The sequence below is a fragment of the Alternaria conjuncta genome, assembly GCF_024043145.1.
Source record: "Alternaria conjuncta strain BMP 0040 chromosome Unknown scaffold_4, whole genome shotgun sequence".
NCBI classification, from domain to species: domain Eukaryota; kingdom Fungi; phylum Ascomycota; class Dothideomycetes; order Pleosporales; family Pleosporaceae; genus Alternaria; species Alternaria conjuncta.
In genome coordinates, this window is record NW_026250093.1 from 891,973 (window position 1) to 912,684 (window position 20,712).

The 20,712-nt window shown below is 53.8% G+C and overlaps 10 protein-coding genes and 1 non-coding gene across 11 annotated transcripts; 5 read left to right on the top strand and 6 right to left on the bottom strand.

The window, feature by feature from the left end:
• Positions 1–152: 152 nt before the first annotated feature.
• Positions 153–2,114, top strand: J4E85_003123 (uncharacterized protein; the record flags this gene model as incomplete). Its single annotated transcript, XM_051467395.1, has 6 exons — positions 153–437; positions 485–640; positions 834–855; positions 912–964; positions 1,010–1,174; positions 1,221–2,114. 6 exons carry the CDS (start codon positions 153–155, stop codon positions 2,112–2,114), a joined length of 1,575 nt encoding a protein of 524 aa, XP_051328554.1.
• A 437-nt stretch (positions 2,115–2,551) lies between these two features.
• J4E85_003124 (uncharacterized protein) lies at positions 2,552–5,408 on the top strand (the record flags this gene model as incomplete). The annotated part of the gene is made up of 7 exons (XM_051467396.1): positions 2,552–2,596; positions 2,727–3,099; positions 3,157–3,173; positions 3,238–3,618; positions 3,668–3,744; positions 3,795–4,287; positions 4,380–5,408. 7 exons carry the CDS (start codon positions 2,552–2,554, stop codon positions 5,406–5,408), a joined length of 2,415 nt encoding a protein of 804 aa, XP_051328555.1.
• A 279-nt stretch (positions 5,409–5,687) lies between these two features.
• J4E85_003125 lies at positions 5,688–5,778 on the bottom strand. Its single transcript has one exon. It is a non-coding gene; the product is annotated as a tRNA-Arg (tRNA).
• Positions 5,779–6,250: 472 nt separating this feature from the next.
• On the bottom strand, positions 6,251–7,459 carry J4E85_003126 (uncharacterized protein; the record flags this gene model as incomplete). Its single annotated transcript, XM_051467397.1, has 1 exon — positions 6,251–7,459. The coding sequence occupies one exon, from the start codon at positions 7,457–7,459 to the stop codon at positions 6,251–6,253; it is 1,209 nt and encodes a 402-aa protein (XP_051328556.1).
• Positions 7,460–7,959: 500 nt separating this feature from the next.
• J4E85_003127 (uncharacterized protein) lies at positions 7,960–8,543 on the bottom strand (the record flags this gene model as incomplete). The annotated part of the gene is made up of 2 exons (XM_051467398.1): positions 7,960–8,078; positions 8,141–8,543. 2 exons carry the CDS (start codon positions 8,541–8,543, stop codon positions 7,960–7,962), a joined length of 522 nt encoding a protein of 173 aa, XP_051328557.1.
• Positions 8,544–9,919: 1,376 nt separating this feature from the next.
• On the bottom strand, positions 9,920–10,873 carry J4E85_003128 (uncharacterized protein; the record flags this gene model as incomplete). Its single annotated transcript, XM_051467399.1, has 1 exon — positions 9,920–10,873. The coding sequence occupies one exon, from the start codon at positions 10,871–10,873 to the stop codon at positions 9,920–9,922; it is 954 nt and encodes a 317-aa protein (XP_051328558.1).
• A 1,090-nt stretch (positions 10,874–11,963) lies between these two features.
• On the top strand, positions 11,964–13,154 carry J4E85_003129 (uncharacterized protein; the record flags this gene model as incomplete). Its single annotated transcript, XM_051467400.1, has 3 exons — positions 11,964–12,065; positions 12,269–12,946; positions 13,005–13,154. The coding sequence occupies 3 exons, from the start codon at positions 11,964–11,966 to the stop codon at positions 13,152–13,154; spliced, it is 930 nt and encodes a 309-aa protein (XP_051328559.1).
• A 410-nt stretch (positions 13,155–13,564) lies between these two features.
• J4E85_003130 (uncharacterized protein) lies at positions 13,565–13,973 on the top strand (the record flags this gene model as incomplete). The annotated part of the gene is made up of 2 exons (XM_051467401.1): positions 13,565–13,762; positions 13,833–13,973. 2 exons carry the CDS (start codon positions 13,565–13,567, stop codon positions 13,971–13,973), a joined length of 339 nt encoding a protein of 112 aa, XP_051328560.1.
• Positions 13,974–14,262: 289 nt separating this feature from the next.
• ASN2 (Asparagine synthetase) lies at positions 14,263–16,486 on the bottom strand (the record flags this gene model as incomplete). Its single annotated transcript, XM_051467402.1, has 9 exons — positions 14,263–14,305; positions 14,358–15,745; positions 15,795–15,943; positions 15,996–16,031; positions 16,082–16,108; positions 16,167–16,186; positions 16,259–16,275; positions 16,327–16,366; positions 16,461–16,486. 9 exons carry the CDS (start codon positions 16,484–16,486, stop codon positions 14,263–14,265), a joined length of 1,746 nt encoding a protein of 581 aa, XP_051328561.1.
• Positions 16,487–17,237: 751 nt separating this feature from the next.
• On the bottom strand, positions 17,238–18,394 carry J4E85_003132 (uncharacterized protein; the record flags this gene model as incomplete). Its single annotated transcript, XM_051467403.1, has 6 exons — positions 17,238–17,804; positions 17,860–17,975; positions 18,036–18,094; positions 18,144–18,166; positions 18,235–18,305; positions 18,355–18,394. The coding sequence occupies 6 exons, from the start codon at positions 18,392–18,394 to the stop codon at positions 17,238–17,240; spliced, it is 876 nt and encodes a 291-aa protein (XP_051328562.1).
• Positions 18,395–19,041: 647 nt separating this feature from the next.
• On the top strand, positions 19,042–19,980 carry J4E85_003133 (uncharacterized protein; the record flags this gene model as incomplete). Its single annotated transcript, XM_051467404.1, has 1 exon — positions 19,042–19,980. One exon carries the CDS (start codon positions 19,042–19,044, stop codon positions 19,978–19,980), a length of 939 nt encoding a protein of 312 aa, XP_051328563.1.
• Between the last annotated feature and the right edge of the window lie 732 nt (positions 19,981–20,712).

Consider the following 20,712-nt stretch of genomic DNA (forward strand, 5'->3'; position numbering starts at 1 on the left):
GAGGAGCCACCAGGCCACGAACAGGCAGGTTCAGCCGCGGCACGCTAATAAGCGAGTCGCTCCTGCCAGAGCCTAAGATTCATCGACAAACACCAACCAACCCGAGCCTCACCCGCAACACCACGACAACTATCGCTACGGCCACCCGCATCATGTCTGAGGAACGCCGCCCCCGATCGCGCTTTGATAGCGACGATGCCGAGCGCCCTGTCCGCTCGCGCTTCGACTCAGATCGTCGCTCCAGGTCGCCGTCGCGGAGGGAATCCGAGTCGCATCGCGCCCGTAGCCCTGTCGCCCGTGAAGGCACAGACAGCCCTGCATCGTCCAACTTCAAGAACGAGGCGGCAGCAAAGGCGGCGGCTGCGGCTGCGAGGATCAACGCGCAGATTCAGGCGAAGAAGGGCATCCAGCATGTCGACGTGCCTCCGATTCGCTCTGTAAGTTCATCCATATCTTTTCGAGCATGACAAGACTAACAGCCCAGGCCGCTACTCCTCCAGTCGCCAAGTCGCCCGCCTCAAACTCCGCCGCGGCCATAAACAACGAGACGTACCAGCAGGATGGTGACTACATCAAAGACATTGAGATCAATGATCTCCGTAATCGCTATACACTGACTAAAGGAGCTACACAAAAGAGGGTAAATAACTGTTTTTGCTGTCCACTGATCATGTAGGATCATGCCTTCTCCATGCTCTGCTGCGCTGCACCTGGTGCGTGTGCTGCGGGGCTGGAGTTGGTCTCTGTTTGCGCATCTCTCTATGAGAGTCAGAGCTTACTTGATCTAGCACCCCACCCCATTTATCAAATGCTAACCTCCATGTGCCATCTAGATCAAAGACGAGACTGGCGCCGGTACGCATCCCCGATTACAACTATTAACCTTTAGAATACCTGCTTATACATGCAAGATGTCACTACTCGCGGAGAATACTACCCAGACAAGAACATGGCAACTGCTACTGTAGGTGAACACGCAGAGTCTCGTCGACAGAGCTAACGGGAACAGAACCCGCCGCTGTACCTCCGCATCACTAGCACCTCCAAAGAAGGCCTGGACAAGGCTGTCGAGATGATCGAAGAGATGATGAAGGAGGACCTTCCTAACCTTGTAGACGAACGTCGTTTCCGCCGTAGAGAGCCAGAGAACTTCGAGCGCGACGAATTTGGCAGAGTATGTCGCCCTGTCTGTCATCCAACACGTTGCTAATACTTCCCAGCGCAAGTGGCCCGAAGAGAAGATTTCCGTAGGTCTCGAGCCTATCAGCGGCTTTAACTTGCGCGCACAGGTTGTCGGTCGCGGTGGCGACAACGTCAAGTTCATTCAACAGGAGACAGGCTGCAAAGTCCAGATCAAAGGCCGCGGTTCCGGCTTCATGGAGCCAAACAGCGGACAAGAGAGCGACGAGCCCATGTACCTCCACATCGCGTTCGTATACCCCGCCATTCCTACCCTCCAATTACTGACAGATCGTAGTGGACCCCGTCCCGAAGGTGTAGCCCAAGCCAAGCAACTCTGCGACGAGCTCCTCGACAAGGTAAAGTCGGATTACCACGCTTACAAGGAACGCCCTCCACCGAACCGTTACGGCGACCGAGATGGCTATGGCGGTGGACGACCGGGATACGGCGATCGTGGCGACCGTGGAGATCGCGGTGACCGTGATCGCAGCCAGAGCTACGGATACGGTGGAGGAAACGGAGGAGGCGGCGGCTACGGTGGCTACGGCGCTCAGGGTCAGAACGGTTACGGCGGCCAGGACACAATCATGTCTCCTGCTGCTGCAACGCCGACTGCTGATGCTAACAACCAAGCCTACGATGCGAATGCGGCACAAGCATGGATTGCCTACTACCAGCAGAACCCAGAGGCTGATCCTTATGCGGCCTACGGTGGGTATGCAGCGTATCTCGCACTCCAGCAACAGCAGTACGCGGCGTACTATGCTCAGAACGGTTATGGCCAGACGCAGTCGCCTGCTCCCGGCGCTGGCGCGGCTGCACCACCACCGCCGCCGCCTTCAGAGCCATCCGGCTACGCTGCTCCACCGCCGCCTCCACCGGCTGCATCGCCTTCCAACTATGGCGCCGTCCCTCCACCTCCCGGTTTGTAAGTCCGAAGCAACGACTATGATTTCGCGCTTACGACAGCCTTTCAACTTAACTTGATTGATCGAAACTAGTCCGATTTGCCTTTGCATATTGACTGACGGCGGGTGTGGTGGATTGGTTTGAGGGGTTCTCTACGCTTCGGCACGTTTAGACACAGGTACGGAGCATCGTCTCGGGCACGGTAATTGTCTGCCAATCTGGAGTTGTCACTTTAGTTAGGATACCAGTGCCATTGCTATAGCTTAAATTTAAGAATGGTACATCGCCCATCGCGTCATCTCTCAGATTACTTTGACGCGTGCTGTGATTGGGTCAGAGGGTTTCCTTCTCCGCGGTACATATGACTCGCGTGCATCTCCGCAGTCGGCTCGGTATATTCTGAAGGCACCATTTTTGACGTGCTCGCACCGCGTCGCCGCCACGGACAACCTACGAAAAGATGCGGTCGCAAATACTTCGTGCTGGTCAAGCAGCCAACTGCAGGGTGAGTCTACACATACCATTGGCCGCTCAACATCTCTCCAAACCTCATGCGCCTTCCGCAGTAGTCATCGTCATCGCGCTTCTCTACTACACCTCTGAGTGACACAAAAACGCTGACACCCTTTCTACAGCCCCATCTCTCCTCCCTCCGCCAACCGCTCAGATGCCTAGCCACATCGCACTCGCCGCCCTCCGCGCGCAACGTCGACCTCGGCTCGCGCACCCCACCGTATGCCAAACTCCTCTCGCGGCTCGAAGAAGTCCGGCGCGTACTCGGTTCCTCTCGCCAATTGACTTTGGCAGAGAAGATTCTGTATTCGCATCTTGAGAGCCCCGAGGAGTCGCTGTTGAGCAACACCAATGGAGGAAGGGATATTCGGGGCCAGGCGAATCTCAAGTTGAAGCCGGATCGCGTGGCCATGCAGGATGCGAGTGCACAGATGGCGCTGTTGCAGTTTATGAGCTGTGGGTTGCCGAGTACGGCTGTGCCTGCTAGTATTCACTGTGAGTGACAGTCATGGATGAACTGCGATCAAGGCATGTGCTGACTACAACCTTAAGGCGACCACATGATAGTAGTCAGTAGTACCCTGGAGGCCGTCCTGGTCCCACTGTGAGGATTTCGCTGATTTGAACGTCTAGGGAGAAAAAGGCGCCGACACCGACCTTCCACAATCGATAGCGGGTAACAAGGAGGTTTTCGATTTCCTCGAGTCGGCGGCGAAGAAGTACGGAATCGAGTTCTGGCCACCGGGTGCTGGCATCATCCATCAGTCTGTCCTGGAAAACTACAGTGCTCCTGGGCTCATGATCTTGGGCACCGACAGTCACTCACCGAATGCTGGAGGTCTGGGATCGATTACAATTGGTGTTGGTGGTGCCGATGCGGTCGACGCTCTTGTGGATGCGCCATGGGAGTTGAAGGCACCCAAGATCTTGGGTGTGAAGCTTACCGGAGAACTCAGCGGATGGGCATCGCCAAAGGATGTGATCCTGAAATTGGCTGGCGAGCTGACCGTCCGGGTATGTCATTGTGAACATGGCGAAGTACTCCTGGCTAACGCATGTGCAGGGTGGCACTGGCTTCATCATTGAGTACTTTGGCCCTGGTGTGCAATCTCTAAGCTGCACAGGCATGGCGACTATCTGGTGAGACCCTTACATAGTTCAACTCGTGGACAAGTACTAATACGATATAGCAACATGGGCGCTGAAGTCGGCGCAACTACCTCGCTCTTCCCCTTCTCTCCTGCGCATATCCCCTACCTCCAAGCCACACATCGCGGACCGATCGCTGAAGCCGCTGCCAAGATCGCCGGTTCACCAATGCAGCAGAACCTGCTACGACCTGACCCGGATGCCGCCTATGATAAAGTCATCGAGATCAACCTTTCGGAACTCGAGCCTCACATCAACGGACCATTCACCCCTGACCTGTCAACACCTCTATCCAAGTTCAAGTCTGTAGTTGAAGAGAAGGGATGGCCACAAACATTCGGTGCGGGCCTAATTGGTAGCTGCACAAACAGCTCATACCAGGACATGACTCGGTCAGAAGAGATTGTGAAGCAGGCACTAGCAGCGGGTCTCAAGCCCAAGGCGGACTTCTTCATTACCCCAGGAAGTGAACAGATCCGAGCAACGTTAGAACGGGATGAAACCCTTCAAACGTTTACTGCTGCTGGTGGCACTGTACTGGCAAACGCTTGCGGGTGAGTTTTCAAATTATCTTGATTGATTCCAAGTACTGACAACCTCGACGTCCCTGCATTGGGCAATGGAAGCGTACCGACGACGTAAAGAAGGGTGAATCCAACGCTATCCTCACGTCCTACAACCGCAACTTCCCCGGCCGCAACGATGGTAACCGAGCTACCATGAACTTCCTCGCTTCTCCCGAACTCATCACCGCCATGTCATACTCTGGCTCTACGACCTTCAACCCAATGACCGACAGCATCCCGACACCCGACGGCAAGCCTTTCAAGTTCGCGCCGCCAAAGGGCTCTGACCTCCCTACCGCTGGTTTCGCAGACGGTAACCCAGACTTCATGCCTACGCCAGGTGTCCCCGACGCCAGCGTGGATGTCATTGTCTCGCCTACATCCACCCGTCTGGCACTCCTTGATCCTTTCCCAGCATTCCCTGGCTCGGAATTTACAGGCCTGCGAGTACTCTACAAGGTCAAGGGACAATGCACAACAGACACCATCTCGGCTGCCGGTCCATGGCTCAAGTACAAGGGCCATCTCCCCAACATCTCTGAGAACACACTCATCGGTGCAGTCAACGCACAGACCGATGAAGTCAACGTTGCCTACGACTTCGACGGTAAGACGTCCGGTATCCCAGAACTAGCAAAGAGGTGGCGCGACCAGGGCATCGAGTGGCTAGTTGTAGCAGAGCACAACTACGGCGAGGGTTCTGCCCGTGAACACGCCGCCCTACAACCCCGATACCTCGGTGGCCGCATCATCCTAGCCAAGTCATTCGCCCGCATTCACGAGACCAACCTCAAGAAGCAAGGTATCGTCCCTCTCACCTTCGCCAACGAAGCCGACTACGACGCCTTCGAAGCTTGCGACCAGGTTGCTACACGGGGACTGTTGGACGTGCTAAAGAGCGGCGGCAAGGGTGAAGTCGAACTTGTCCTCAAGAAGAAGGACGGTAGCGAGAAGGTCGTCAAGACCAAACACACACTCTCGCACGATCAATGTGGATTTGTGATGGCTGGCAGTGCGCTCAACCTTCTAGCTGCGAAAGGCAGGGAGATGAAGGAGGAGGTTACCCGGAGTGCGGAGCTGAGTGATTGAGTCAATTTTGTATATGTAGGCAAAAGTGAGCATCTACGGCGCTATTGGTGTCACGGCGCATAAAGTATCCTAGCAATAGACTATTTCCAGTCAAATGAATACGCAATGAATTACCTATAACCAAACCGATGTAAAGAGTGACAGCGTGATTTTGATGTTCGGCCCTCCCCCACCAAAGCCCCAAAAAAATGCTGCCTGGCAAACATCATCCGCACAACGTCATCTCAACATGCACAACACAGATGAGTGAATATATAGCAGCAAAAGGGAAGCAAAAAGCATCTCGGGCGGGGCTCGAACCCGCAGCCTTTGGATTAACCATGGATACAGTTAGTAGAAGTCCAACGCGCTACCATTGCGCCACCGAGACCGTCAAGCGGAAATAGAGACTTCTGGCAATTTTCAGAAACCATACGTTAATATACCCTAAACTTTTTGTGGACGTGATGGTCGGGGAGGATGTTTGCTACATGAGGGAATGACTGATTGAGGTTTGCATGTGAAAAGTGGAAGGGTGCCACGTCACGGGCGCGAAGTGGGGGTGTGCAGACATGGTTCGCTCCTTTGTTTGACACGGGGTGTGGTGGGCTGAGCAACACCAGACTGGGGTGAACAAGGAGGACACCGATGTTATTGTTTGGATGAGTTATGGCGAGATTTTGTGCCTAAATCTCAAAGGGTACTGCTCCATATGCGGTCGTACGAAGCTGTGCTACCTCAACGAGGCGTGCCCATGCTAACGACTCATCAGCAGCCAAGGTCGCGCGCGCGTTAGATATACTGTTGTATTCACCCCATTCATCATACGTCCACGGCTAGAACTACGAGCGGGAAAGTCCACATCAAATCCCCTCGATCTTCTCAATCATCTCCAACATAACCTCATCCGTCAGTTCAGCCACTATTCCATCACCGCTCTTATTCCGCTCACACACTTGCCGCAGCTGCAGGCGATTGGACTCCCAACTAACCCACGCAGCAGCCTGGAGAAAACAATCCGTGACATCGTCCAGCTTCTTGAGCGCGGTGCCCGCGACTGCTGCTGCAGGAAGCACATCGTCTGAACCATCCTTGGTCTTCTTACGTCGTTTGGATGTTGATAGCGACAGGAGCGCTTGACGGGTGCTTTCTGCATCTGGCGCGAAACTAAATGTGATACCCGGTACCGTGTCTTGTGTTACCGATGCCGTGGAAGCGGGGGTTGCGGTGAGCCAGGAGCGGAGGAGAGCGATTTTGACCTTCTTTTCTGCTTTGGATCGACTTAGCGTCTTTTTGGGAGTAGCCGCTTCATCTTCGTTGCTCCCGCTTGGTTTTACGGCTTCTTCGTCTCCTTCCGTAAGGCGTCCAGCAGCTCGGGTGAGCCAATACTGGCCCACGCGTTTGGGATCTGCACTGAAGACTTCGTAGAGCTTTGCTGTAGTCGATGCTGAAGCTCCCTTTTCTAGTCTTTGGGCGTATATGGTTTGAAGCACAGCCCATAGCATGCCTTCTAGAGTGTTGACCCGCAAAGTCCACTGTTGCACCGCGCTTCCACCGCCAGATCTCCACCTTTGCTTTTCGATCAAGATGATGTCTGGCGAGCCGGCTAGAATCTTGTTCTTGATCAAGCCATACGCTGTCTTGGACAAAGCATCCGCAGAATACATGTCCGATGCTTCGTCAGCACCCTCAGTACGTTGCTTTGTGGTCTTGCCCTTTCGTGGAGATTTCTTTTCGCTCTGTATCTCGTCCCCTGGGGCTTCCGTAAGGTTGATCTTCTCCCATCTCAAAACCTTCATGTCCGCATCTAGGCTTTCTTTCAATGGGTAAGATACCTCCGCCTCGCAAAACGCCAGGTTCTTGATTCCCATGTCGATGCTCATAATGCGGAGCTTCTTGTTTGCAGCTCCAGATTTTGGCCATGTCGGTTGACTCTTGGAAAGATGAGATATTCCGATATCACGTCGGAACCGTTCCTGTAGTACTGCTTTTGTTCCTGAGGATGGTGCGCCAATGTGTACAAGTAGAGTTTGCAACGCCTTGGCTGTCACGGCGCGAGGTTTGGGTGCCATTGAAGCTATCGGCGCTGTTTTTTCGGGTTTATAGTAGTCTAAGATGCAGATTGATCGACGAAAAGAAGTGCTATTGACCTAGCCCGAGCGGAGAGAAGCGCCGGAGGCATTGTGAATCGCGGCACGTTGAAGGGACCATGTAAGAAGAGCAGTGGCAACTCAATGGATTGTAGTCATCTTATCAAACCTCAGCTTTGGTGTGCGAAGACGTGGTGGCGGATAAAGTTTCTGGGGTTGAGAGTTGACGAAAAGTCAAGGTAGACACGTCCCGACTTAGCGTGGAGCACGCACGTGATGCGGTCATTGACATCACAACCCTCGAGTTCAAATAGATGATTCATGTCAAAAGATGAAATCTCAGACGTACTTAAATAATGTATCATTATCATGTTCTTTGCACGCATGCTATAGACGCTGCGTTAATCTCCATCCCAAGGCCTCTCGACGTCTCTTCACGTCTATACCAAACTTGGAAGTCACCATATACTTCTCTCCCTCGACTACCCTTCACAAATAAGATCGAAATCAGGAAAATCGGGATCAGGGCCAATGTTCGTACTCGCAACCGCACTATTGAAGTCCTTGACCTGTGCGTTCTTCTGCGCATCGTTGCACTTGTCTATCAAGTCTGTTAGCGATCCATCCCAAATTGTAGAAAGTAAGGGAAGAAGGATGACTTACTCTTCTGCTCATCACAGTCATTAACACTCAAACCCCCATCCTGCCTCTTCTTCCCCTTCTTCCCCCTACCTCCACCTCCTCCATTACTATTCGCAGTGTTGCTGCACCCTTGAAACTGATTATCGCAACTCCTCTGCGCCGCAGAATCGAAACTGGTGAATGTGTCCCCATCGACCTGGAACGGTCGCTCTTTGTCGCCTGAGTTTGTAATGGGTGATGCACGTGTTCCGCCGAGGTTGCCGTCAAAGGTCTGCAGATCGGATACTTGCCGTAGGAAGAGTGTGTGGCGAGGCACTAGTGACATCTCCCAATCCGAGGAGACTAGGGCGGGTTGTGGAGAGGCATGTGATAGGGCGGGGAGGGCAAGATGGATTAGAGCTAGGAGGGCTGTGGGAAGGAACATGGCTATTGAGTGGCTGGTAGTTTTTGGTAGTTGTTGGCACGTGTGAGTGAGGTAGACAGAGACGTTTGCCGGTGCTGAGGGATGCCGGGCGTGAATCGATACCGGTATGAAATGACTTTGCCGCGCGTGAAAGGTGCCGATATAGAAAGATGTGTCAGGCGTGAAAAGTGCCGGTATGTAAAGATTTGCCGCGCGTGAAAGTTACTGTCGTGCGTGAAAGCTATTGCCGTGCGTGAAAGCTCCTGCCGTGCGTGGAAGACGATGCCGGGCGTGAATCTTGCCCGTGCTGAAAGATGCCGGTATAGTAAGATTTTGCCGTGCGTGAAAGATGCCGGTGTAGTAAGATCTGACGGGCGTGAATCGTTGCCGGTGCTGAATATATGCCGTGCGTGAAAGACGAAAAGTGCCGTGCGTGAATCAACCTCGTGCGTAAAACCTCAACACCTCAATCGCCAATATCCTCCGAACGTATGTAGGCACAGCCTTTGAAAATAAACGATTCAATCGTACCAAACGAATGTAAATATCGCAATCTCTCCAGAGAGCAAAAGACGCAAATCCCCGTTCCAAACACCCACCCGGGGCCAACCGCATCTAAGTATAACCTACTGCCCCAACGCCAAACGCCTCCACATGGCGTGGAAGCGCCGAACATGCATTATCTCACGCCAAACGAGTTTGGGGCCCAGCGGTCACAAAGCTTGTTTGGGCAAGTCGACACGTTGGTTGCTTGCGACGGTGCTGAAACACGATCCTTGACTCGACCCCTGGCAACGCATAAACATGTGCACGCTGCACACGTAAGAAGGACGAGGCGGGCAGAAGAACGGCCTTGTTCGAGTGTGAGGGAGAAAAGGAGAGCATGAAGATGGTGATGTAATAGAAGGAATCGGACAGTAGACACTTTTTGGCTATGCTGATTTCGATATTTCGCGCTATGGATTGGGGTATGACTATGCTAAAACAAACAAGAAAGGCAATGACGCTCTATTACAACTGACGTAAAACAGGTGTAACGATGCAAAGCGCAACGTACACAGACAGGATGATGGGGAGTGATCGGACGAAAGTGGTTGTGGTGCCTCTTCTTCAACGTGATGGTATACGTCTAAATCTACATTGTGCGCAGTCCTTGTGGGACTGACTGACCACGATGGTGACGGTATACACGAATCTAACATCGCGGAATCAGCGCCTGGAATGCAAACTCACAGAGAGGCCATTCGTGCATTATAGCCGCGATTGCAAATATATACATCCTCCGCCGTGCTGTCGTCTCTCAAAATCGCTTCTAACTCAGACAAATTCCGCAGATAGTCGTTGGTATCGTAATGGGCCCTCATGGGCCTATGTACTTTGGTCGGGCTGCGCTTCGCCTAGAAGTTGGCAGCTGCGTTGGGGCGTCCTCCTGGGTTGTGGTACTGCTCCAGGTTCGACTGGAAGGGCGATGAACCGGTGCCGTTCTGAGGCTTGTCGCCGAGGGCTGAGCCAGTGCCGGCCATGAGGTCGTCGTCGTCTTCGTGGACACGTGCTTGGCGCTTCTTCATGCGCCAGAAGACGAGGGCGATGCCACCGAGGAGTAGGGCTCCACCAACGCCACCAACTACACCTCCGATAACTTTCTTGTTGGAGTCACTAATGCCACCGCCGTTGTCGCTGTCACCTGCTTGTGCGGTGGGCGGGTCGGTGACGACGGCTTCACCGGTGGAGGAGACGGAAGTGCTGGTGCCTGTCGAAGTCGCTTTGGTTACTCTGCCATCGCTCAGGGTTGTGTCGAGAGTCGTGGTATACTCGAACACCGAGGTGGCGAAGAGAGCGGAAGTCCTGACAATCGCGGTCGTTCTTACGGAAGAGCTGCCATCTTCGGTGGCCGTTGGTGAGTTAGCGGCGCCGCCACCACCTCCACCAGTGCGACTCGTGCCCGCCGCGGTTGTTGAAGCGTCGTTGTTGTTGTTGCTGTTGTTATTATTGTTATTGTTGCCGCCATCAGAAGTGGGTGCGGCAGCGGTAGTCGAAGGTGCGGGAGCGTCGGATGTGGGATTGTCCGACGGCGGTGGGTTGTTGGTGGTTGAGGGTTCTGGGTCGGGAGTCGCGGATGTTGCTGGAGGTGCGGCCGACGATGTGGCAGGTGGTGCGGCGGAGGACGCTGGTGGTGCTGCTGAGGATGGCGCGGGCGTGGCGGATGGTGATGAGCCGCCAGTGCCTTCGGCGTCTTGCCTCTTGCCCTGATGGAGGTACTGGTTGATACCGTCCATGTGTAGATCCTCGAGGGTAAAGGCCGACGATGCGACAGTCAAGACAAAAACGGAGAGCCAGGCCTTGGGCAACATGGTGGGCGGTTGTTGTTGGTAGCAGGAGGACTGGTAGCGTTTTTACGATGGAGCTGACTGACGCGCGTTTCACGAACAGCCAAGGTTATATTAAGGGCGATAGAGGTGAATCTCGTCGCCTATAAGCTATGTGGATGGATCAAACGAGTGAACGGGTAGAGGCAAGAGAATAGTGTAGCGAATGTTAGCCGGAAGCCAGTGAAGGTGCCGAGTTGAATGACAGGTGATCAAGAGGAGAAAGCCCAGGAGAGTTTAGGGTCGGCTTCACTCTTCCAAGGCTGCGACACATGGTCACGTGATACCTAATTTTACACATCAGCCGCCAGGGCAGTCCAGACCCATCCACAGGGGCTCACCAGCACTGGCCATACAAAACGGTGGTCAGTCACAGTCATTGAGTCAATCTTGCTTCGAAGGTTTTGCATAACCAACCAACAGCATTCGTTCTATTGTGGTGTGTCGCGTGGCTGTACCTAGGTACGGATAACGAAGGTTTTCTGTCCTCGTTCCGTATCTGGCCATCGTATACTGTACCACGGTACTTCAACGCGCCCCCAAACGCACTGCATCAGTTGTTGAAGTACAGACGTTGTTTATAAAAAGCGCCCGGGACCTTTCACTGCCCTGCATATGCGCCCCAAAGGCTTGACAGCTCGAACAAAAATTCTGTCCCTCAACAGAAACACCAGGGAGATTTGCACACAGATGACCCGAGAGACTAGTAGTCTTTTACTGCCCTACTAGCCCACCTCTGCTTTTTTAGTCCGACATCCCGCTGCATTGCTCGACGCGCATCGTACCTTAGCAAAACCTCCCTTCCCATTCGTCCAACCCGCCAATCTTTACAACTTTTGCTGCTTCTAAATCCGTTTCTGCAGCGGCCCCATTTCGCGGCCCCCTCGGCTGGACAGGCTAGTTACGGCATTCTCTCCGTCTTGGACGTGCGTCATCAAGCCCTGCGATTTCTTTGCATGCCCTTGTACGGAGTACCAGAAGCAAGAAATCATTATTACCTGTAGCCGCGCACGCGCTGTGTGGGCTGCACCCTTACCCGTCCAACCCCCGTTGTCCGTCATCACGCAACGCAACCATGCTCGCAGCTGTCATGTCGCACAGCGTGTCGCTGACAACTCACGAGGCGCTTTCCGGTGTCTTCGGCTCAATCTCGCTGGCTTCGTGGATCTTTCTGTTGGTGAGTAAACAACTTGATACGACGACGTTGTTGTTCTTCATTTCCTATGCTTTCGCGGACGTACAGGGACCTTGACACGTCGTCCTGCAATGTTCATGTATCTCTGATACCACCTGCGCTATTCATAGAACCGCGACTGGAGCTGCAGCACGCGACATCACCTGGGCATACATCACCAAATCGCATCCTAACACACCGCGCAGGTCCCGCAACTAATCGAAAACTACAAATCATCCTCCGCTGATGGCATCTCCCTCGCCTTCCTCGTCGTCTGGTTCGTCGGCGACATAACCAACCTTGCCGGCGCCCTCTGGGCAGGTCTCGTCCCCACCGTCATCGCCCTCGCAATCTACTTCTGCTTCGCCGACCTCGTCCTCATCTCGCAATGCGTATACTACAACATGAAGAACTCGCGCCGCGGCGAGCGCAAGACCTCCGTGCAGTCTACAAACAGCGTTGAGGCGCCCCTGCTGGGCAGACGCGATAGCAGCAACGTCGGTCTTCCGGGAAGCCACAGGCGTGATTCTGCGGCTAGTCGCAGACGGCGCGCGAGTTCGCTGCCTACGATTCCGGATGTGGGCGATGGCGCGAGCGAGTGGGTTAAGAATGCGCTGAGCATCGTGGGTGTCTGTGTTGTTGGTGCCGCGGGCTGGGCTATCGCGTGGAAGACTGGTGTATGGGTTCCGCAGCCTCAGCATAATACGGAGGACACCACGGATAACCCTGTTGGTGCCATGATCTTGGGATATGCAAGCGCGGTGGCTTATCTTGGAGCGCGCATTCCTCAGATCATTAAGAATCAGAGGGAGAAGTCCTGCGAAGGCTTGTCGCTGCTCTTCTTCATGTTGAGTCTTTTGGGCAATGCTACGTATGGCGCAGGAGTAAGTCTAAGATCTTTGTCAACATCCTAAATGGAATCGCGGGTCTAACATCTGCTAGATCATCTTCCACTCCCAGGAGAAGGAGTACATACTCACCAACCTCCCCTGGCTCATCGGCTCCCTCGGCACAATGGTCGAAGACATAACCATCTTCATCCAATTCCGCGTGTTCGGCAACGGCGAGGCATCTTCTGCCCTCGAGGCGTGATGCGCTCAGCTGTGTTTATAAAAATGATCTGTATTGGATACGTCTGGCGTTTTGATATCTACCGCAGAGCGACGGTATGATCTGCTCCAAAAGTTTGTGTGTATGTATTTGTATCACTGGTCTACGATACCCAGTCGAAAAAAAGATGAACCTATGTTTGGGCGCCGGCGGCGAGGTAATGTTGTATTATGAGAATAGATTTGGCATATCAATCTTGAAACTTGACATCAAGCTGCCCTAGTGCGCACCCACCCTGTTCGTGGTCCTCGAAAGCGACTTGTATCTGTGAAGCACCTGGAGATACACGTCGTTCACTTATGATCAGCCTACAACTCATTTGCGTAAGAAGCGCAGTACGATACGACTCAAAGAATCGCAGAAATTATCTACGCAGCCAAATCGCAAGCGCCATGTCCCCATCTGAGTCCAATCGTTCCCTCAGCCCTATCGGCCAAATGTACAGGAACGAGTATTTGCGGGCAGTCAACATCTGGAAGTCTAGCTCTCGCGACGAGGCCTACATCATTGTAGGGATCTTCTTGCTGACCCAGCCGTTGGCAAATGGCACCAAGATGGCTTCCATCTTCTCCTTGGCAACTCAGACGATTGTATGTACACACCTTTACCTTGATTATACTTTGTTCTAACTTGATTCAAGGTTACGTTGAACATGCGCAGCGCGCGCGGGATCTTTACGATGAGATGTCCAAGGAAACTCTTCGAATAGACCCGAATAAGGATGTCGCAGGACTCACTCAATACCTTGAGATGGCCGAAGTAATGCTGGCGCAGCCTCTATTGAAACCCATGGCTCGATAGAAAGAGTTGCATGCATGACAGAAGTATTGATAACCCACCTGTTTGGCGTCTACTTGTTCTACACCGTGAGACATAGCTACTTCTTCTTAACGTCAACATATGCATCGTGCTCTGAGATCATCAATTTCACGCAACATGGTGCATTAGTGTGCTAAAGACCGAACCCTTTGACAGATTTCCCGTGGGGTATATCTCCCCTTAAGCAGTCTATAAGCGCCATAAGAGACCTGAGAATGAGATCCGTAGTTTCTACCGTACCAGCCTTGCCCACTCATACCGAAAGAACAGTCTACTTAGCATGAGCGTACTTCTGCTCGTGAACGCCGATGGCACTATACAGAATTAGCTTTTTGTCTGAATGATAACTCAAAAGGGAAGACTTACCGTCCAGAAGGATCCGTCTGGTTGCTCCAAGTAGGCGTCCATCGCATGACGGTGTCGGCGCAGTAGCTGGGGAAGTGCTCGTCGAACATACACCTGTACCAGTACGCCTCCTTGGTATCCGGGATGTCATTACCCCACTCCGGTTTTGGGTTCTTCATCATCTCATCGGTAACGTGTAGCTCAGCGGTGTCCTTGAGCGCGTCAATCCATCCGTAGCCTACACCGTCAGAGAATTGCTCCTTCTGTCTCCAGAGAATCTTCTCGGGAAGGTAGGGTTGGGTCTCTGGCTCGTCGGTGGTATCGAAAGCCTTGCGCAGAATGTACTTCTCGATGCGGCCGGCTTCACGGTCGATGAGCTTGTCGGCAGGATCGATGTTCATGGCGGTGTTGAGGAAGTCCTTGTCTAGGAAAGGCACACGTGCCTCGACACCCCATGCGGATGTTGACTTGTTGGCGCGGAGGCAGTCGGCAAGGTGGAGGTTCTTAACACGGCGAATGCATTCTTGGTGGAAAGCGGCCTTGTCAGGCGCGTTGTGGAAGTAGAGGTATCCGCCGAAGATCTCGTCACTTCCTTCTCCTGAAAGCACCATCTTGACTCCCATAGCCTTGATCTTTCTGCTCAACAAGAACATGGGTGTTGAGGCGCGGATGGTCGTTACGTCGAAGGTCTCGAGGTGGAAGATGACATCTGTGAGTGCGTTGAGGCCGTCCTCAATGGTGAAGGTAAAGGTGTGGTGCTTGGTTCCGAGGAAGTTGGCTACCTCCTGCGCAGCGATGGCATCGGGTGCGTTGGGCAGACCAATTGAGAAGGAGTTGAGCTGTCCCAGAAGGAGATCTGTCTGAAGCTCGTTGGAGTCGTCGATACCAACAAGTTGGTTCTGCTGCTCGCTGGCGTTGCCCGAAGACGCTGCAGCCTTCTTCCTTGTGAGCTCGTTCAAGCGCAAAGTTTCCCGCTGCGCAATTGAAGCGACCAGACTCGAGTCAAGACCACCAGAGAGAAGTACACCAAAAGGAACCTCCGCCATCATGCGTTTCCGCACTGATCGCTCAAACGATGCCCTCAATTCCTTGTAGTTTACGGGTTGTGTAGGGATGTTCTCGGGCTCGACCAGCCACTTGGGGTCGTAGTATCGCGTGAGCGAATCCGTCTTCGAGTCGTAGACGTGCCCGGGGGGGAAGGAGATGATGTTGTCGCAGACGGGATGTAAGCACTTCAGCTCAGAGGCGAAGAATACCGCGCCTGGTGCTGTGCTGGATCGGCCCATGTAGAAGGTGGTGATACCGATCGGGTCGCGTGCTGCGATGACACGATCTTGAGCCTTATCGTGAAGGACCCAAGAGAACATGCCGTCGAGTTTCCGGGGAGCATCGATGTCATGTTCGAGATACTGCCATGCGTCAGCCTCTATCCCATACAAGAAGTGTGCCCAATATTACCAGAGGAATGATAACCTCGCAATCTGAGTGTGTCTTGAAGTTGTACGGGTTCTTGAGGGACTTGCGGAGGATTCGGTGGTTGTAGATCTCGCCGTTGACGGCCAGGGATACGGTTCCCTCATCGTTGACGAGCGGCTGAGCGCCAGACTCTGACACACGTAAGCTTCCGCCAAAAGTAATATATGGCTTGTGATTTCTTACCGACACCGACAATACTCAAGCGCTCGTGAACCAGGACTGTCTGTCTTTAGTACTGTGTGAGACTGAGTGCTCTCAGAGTCACTCACTGGTGTTGTTCGCAACATGGTTACCAGCTGTACAGTGTCAATTATCGTGATTGTTGGCGCATAAAGAGTCATAAAAGATGCTTACACCAATCTGGACCTCGATGGCTGATTTATTAGTCAGTATGGAGGTTCTCGTGGTGTAGTCGCTGAATGGAGGGGTTTCGAGGAAACACGCACCGAACGGCCTTTCCCATCTACAATTCGTTAGTGTATGCTCATATGCAGTGGATACAGTCGAAACCTACCTTCAGGGCTGTTGGTTTAAAGGTCTGCACATCGGGGTGCCTTTTTGGAGGGTCAGTATTTAATCAACATAATCGCAACACGTCTGAACGAGAGCCAATTCGACATTATCGAGCGCGCAAGAGGTGTGACTTACTTATGGCACGCGAATATGCCACACATCTTGTCTGCTGGAGTTGATTTGGGGTGAGATTATAGGGTTTTGTCGGAGTCAAAGAGAAGGCGCGTGTTTTATCTTGTCTTGGCCTGGAAATTTACCAGTCATCACTCGCAGCTATCGCTCGCCCGCGGCGACTTCGGGCATGCTCCGACCCGCTTTTGACTGTGCGTTCTGACCACGGGATTGGCACTATCTATCGTCTCGCAACTGCAGGCATGTGACGTTGGGAACCGTCACTCCACAAGTTTGCTCGCACTTTGTGCTGCTCAAATCCCAACCCCACAACTGCGATGACGGAGATGTCGCATCTTGCTATTGGCTCGTGCGCTTGCGAACATCGCCGCGACTAGACACCCACCTCTCACGCGACACGGTCAAGGCACAAACTAATACAGATATACGTAGACATTATTTTTGCTAAACAATTTCGCAACTTTGCAACTCCGAATTATGTAGCTGTTGATACATGGACGCTTGCACACAAATGTGGTCATGCCTCCCTAGCAGCTGCCACTTCGTATGTGTAACCAACAAACAGCTCCAGTTCCATCCAAGCAAGAAATACCCACATGAAAGAGAAAAGCACCTGTCCAACCTGTCGTCTAGCGCCATACCACCGCCCTGTCTCCTCATCTCCGTGTGTTGAAAGATGTCGCCCAACTTCGCGCCGTCTCCGCACAATGTAGATCCGGGGTCGCGGTTGGCGCACGGTGCTTCACTGGCCTTCCGGTGCCAGGTATGGTGGGAGGACGCTCAGAAGAGGAAATAAGCAATCAGGAAGCTGATGAGGCATAGAAGGGCGGTGATCTGGACAGATACGCCGCCTGCGGGAGCTTGCCGTGTGTCCATGGAGGTCGAAACTCCTTGCTTCGAGTCCTGGGCGGATCCTGTCTTTCGCTGGCGAAGACCAGTGGCCTCGCTGACCTGCTGTGTCAATCGCGCAATCTGGGCCTTGGCTTCAGCAAGCTGGGCCTCCACGTCGCTTGAAGATGGCATGGCACTAGCGACAGTTCCAGCAGCAGAGCTGAAGCTCGACCCCATATTACCACTTGATGCGGGGTTGTAGGTCTCATTCCTGATCTCGCCCAAGTCTTTGCTTCCCGATGGGCGCTCCGAGGGAACGGAGACAGGACCAGAAGCGTCCGATACGCCGCGCTGAGGAGTCACGGCCTCGGGGGATGGAGAGGAAAGCATCGAATCGCGGCTAACACCGTTGGTTCTCGCAGGAGTTGCGCTGGAGGCATCGTCGGGTGCGAGGAAGAGGACTCTGATCTTCTTCTCTTGGATGGAAGACTTGGCGGTCTGCTCGATGTGCGACCACTACAAGTAACTATTAGCACGAATCCAACCCTAATTCCCCAATACTATGACGTACCAAAGACCCGACGTTGGTGAACTCCTTGTCAGCGGTGACGAGGACAGATTGCACGAGGAACTTGTCGCGGCACTTCGCATCTGGCGGTGGGTCTTCCTTCATGGCTTGGAGGAGAACTGGGCGCATACGTTAGTTTGCTGCAGACATGTGGGTGCGCGCATGGAGGGCATGCATACTCTGAACTTCGACATCTTTCCCAGGCTCGATGCGTCCGCTGTTCGGCCTCACACAGTATCTAAACCCGTCATCAGTGGTTGTGGGGAGAGGTATCGCGGGCGTCGTACTGCTTGGGAGCCGTTGTTTTCACCTTGATCGTGTCAGCTGCATGTCCAAATTCCACGGGACCTCACAGGACTCCCAGAGAAGCGTGCTTACCTTGAAAGCAATGGGGTCAGAGTGCGGGTTCTTCAAGCGGAGGGTCTGCGACACCTCGTGCTGGAAGGGTCCTAGCCATCTCAGTATGTTTGCGGGCTCAATGCCGTGAACGAAGCTTACGCTTGAAACCAAGCTCTACGGGGTCGAGCTCGACGGACATGGCGGGCGCGTGTGGGTTGCGGGTATGGGGTGGTGGTCGTGTCTTCCAGGGTTGGTAATCGGATCCGCGGTTACGGGGTACCTAGGCAGGGTCGCGACGAACCTCGGGAACCAGGGGAAGAGAGACGGGCGCGTATAATGTATTGAGAAGCTGAGTAATCCGGAGATGGGGTGCGCAAACGGTGTGGGTATCGCAGCGGGTGTGGATTGGGGTGGGTGCGGATAGTAGGGAGAGGAAGGCAGATGCTAAGGACAAGTTGCTATGACGTGCAGCGACGCCTCTTGATTCTCGATCGCGAGCTGCCTCTAGTGCCCACCCACGTAGACACTCCAAGGCGACGACAACCATCACTCCTCTCGCTGAAATAGGCTGCAGTGACAGACGTATTCCACAAACATATTCATAGTGAAGATCACTGTACCAAGACAACCATCCGAGGATCTCACGCGCCTCATCCACGGTCCACCTTCTCTGTGGTTCCACCGCTACCGCCTTACACCCACATCCCACGTATAAAGCTAGACTCCTCCACTACACTCACTTCTCACTTTGATCCGCTACTAAACTACCGCGATCCAAACGCCCAGATCCATCACCAAATAACCCACGACTTCCCATACACGAACGTCACCACCGCCACATTCACCATGGCCGGAGATCTAGATACCCTCATCGACATGGGCTTCCCCCGCGAACGCGCAGAGCTCGCCGTCAAAGCCACCGGCGGCCTCCAGTCTGCCATCGATTGGCTCGAGACCAACCAGGACAAGTCTGTCGACGAGATCAAGCAAGAGCAAGCCACCGCCGCCGCCAACGCCTCAGACGAGCCACCTGCCCTCCAGCCCGGCGAAGAGGCCAAGTCACTCGTCTGCGATGAGTGCGGCAAGAGATTCCGCTCCGTCAACCAAGCCCAGTTCCACGGCGAGAAGACCGGCCACGAACAGTTCTCAGAGTCCACCGAGGAGATCGCGCCCCTCACAGAGGAACAGAAGGCACAGCGTCTCCAAGAACTACGCGAGAAGCTCGCCGCCAAGCGCGCAACGCAGTCCGAACAAGATAAAGAAGACCACAAGAGGAACGAGCAGATCCGCATGAAGGCCACAAAGGAGTCGCAAGATCTCCGCGAAGAGCTACAAAAGAAGGAGCGCTTAAAGGAAGCCGCCGCCAAGCGCGCTGAGAAGAAGGCAGACGAAGACGCAAGGAAACGCGTCCTAGCCAAGCTCGAAGCCGACAAGCAGGAGCGCAAGCGTAAAGCTGAGATCGAGAAGGCGAAGCGCGCCGGTCAGGCTCCTCCTCCGGCCCCTGTACAGGCGCCCCTCGCTACGTCCTCCGGTCCTACTACCAGCAAGCCTGCGAGCGCATACACCGAGGCGCGTCTGGCGCTGCAGACACCCAGTGGAAGAGTCATGAAGAACTTCCCGGTTGAGACTACGCTGTTCGAGGTTGCGCATGCGCTGGAGCAGGATGGCATGACTGTGTCGACTTTCACGACCAACTTCCCCAAGAAGATATACGACCGGAGCGACTTCGGTATGACGCTCAAGGAGGCGGGTATGGTGCCCAGCGCGGCTTTGATCGTCGGGTAGAAGCCGAGGCTTTTCGAGGACGTATTATGTAGATGCTTCTGAGGATGCATAGGGTGGCGTTGAGGTGGTGCAGGTGGTAGATACCCACAGAGGGATGCATATGGTAGCGTTGATGTATGTCGACAGCAGTAAGCCAGACCGTAGATGAAGTCACGATGAATGAACCATGAGATATACGGATTATAGATGCAAATATGTTGATATGTTCCAACGCCTACTAATGCTCGTCCAAGCCCCATACTCGTTCCCCGTGTACACAGCACCTCAGTCATATTCATCAATATCATACCTCCCCGCCTCCCTCTGCGTACTACACCACTCCTCACTCGCCAACCCACCCTCCTTCCTCCTCACCAAAGCCTCCGCATCCTTACACCAATCACACGCGAAATCACACTCTGGCGTTTCCTCATCCGCAAAGTACTTGGCAATGAGCCTATGCCGACATTTACTCGTGGTCTCACAGTAACCCACTAGTGCCTCTAAACTCTTCGCTCGATGTGTCATCTGCTGCTGCTGTGCCTGTAATCCCGCTCCTGCTTTAGGCTGACGAGCAATATCCCTCGACAGCGAATGCGCAGCTCGATCGCGGTCTTCGCGGCCGTAGTACAAGATGCAAATCGACGCTTTGCCGTCTCGGCCTGCGCGACCGGCCTCTTGGTAGAAACCTTCGAAGGATTTGGGGATCTGCCAGTGCACTACGAAACGCACGTTTTCTTTGTCGATGCCCAT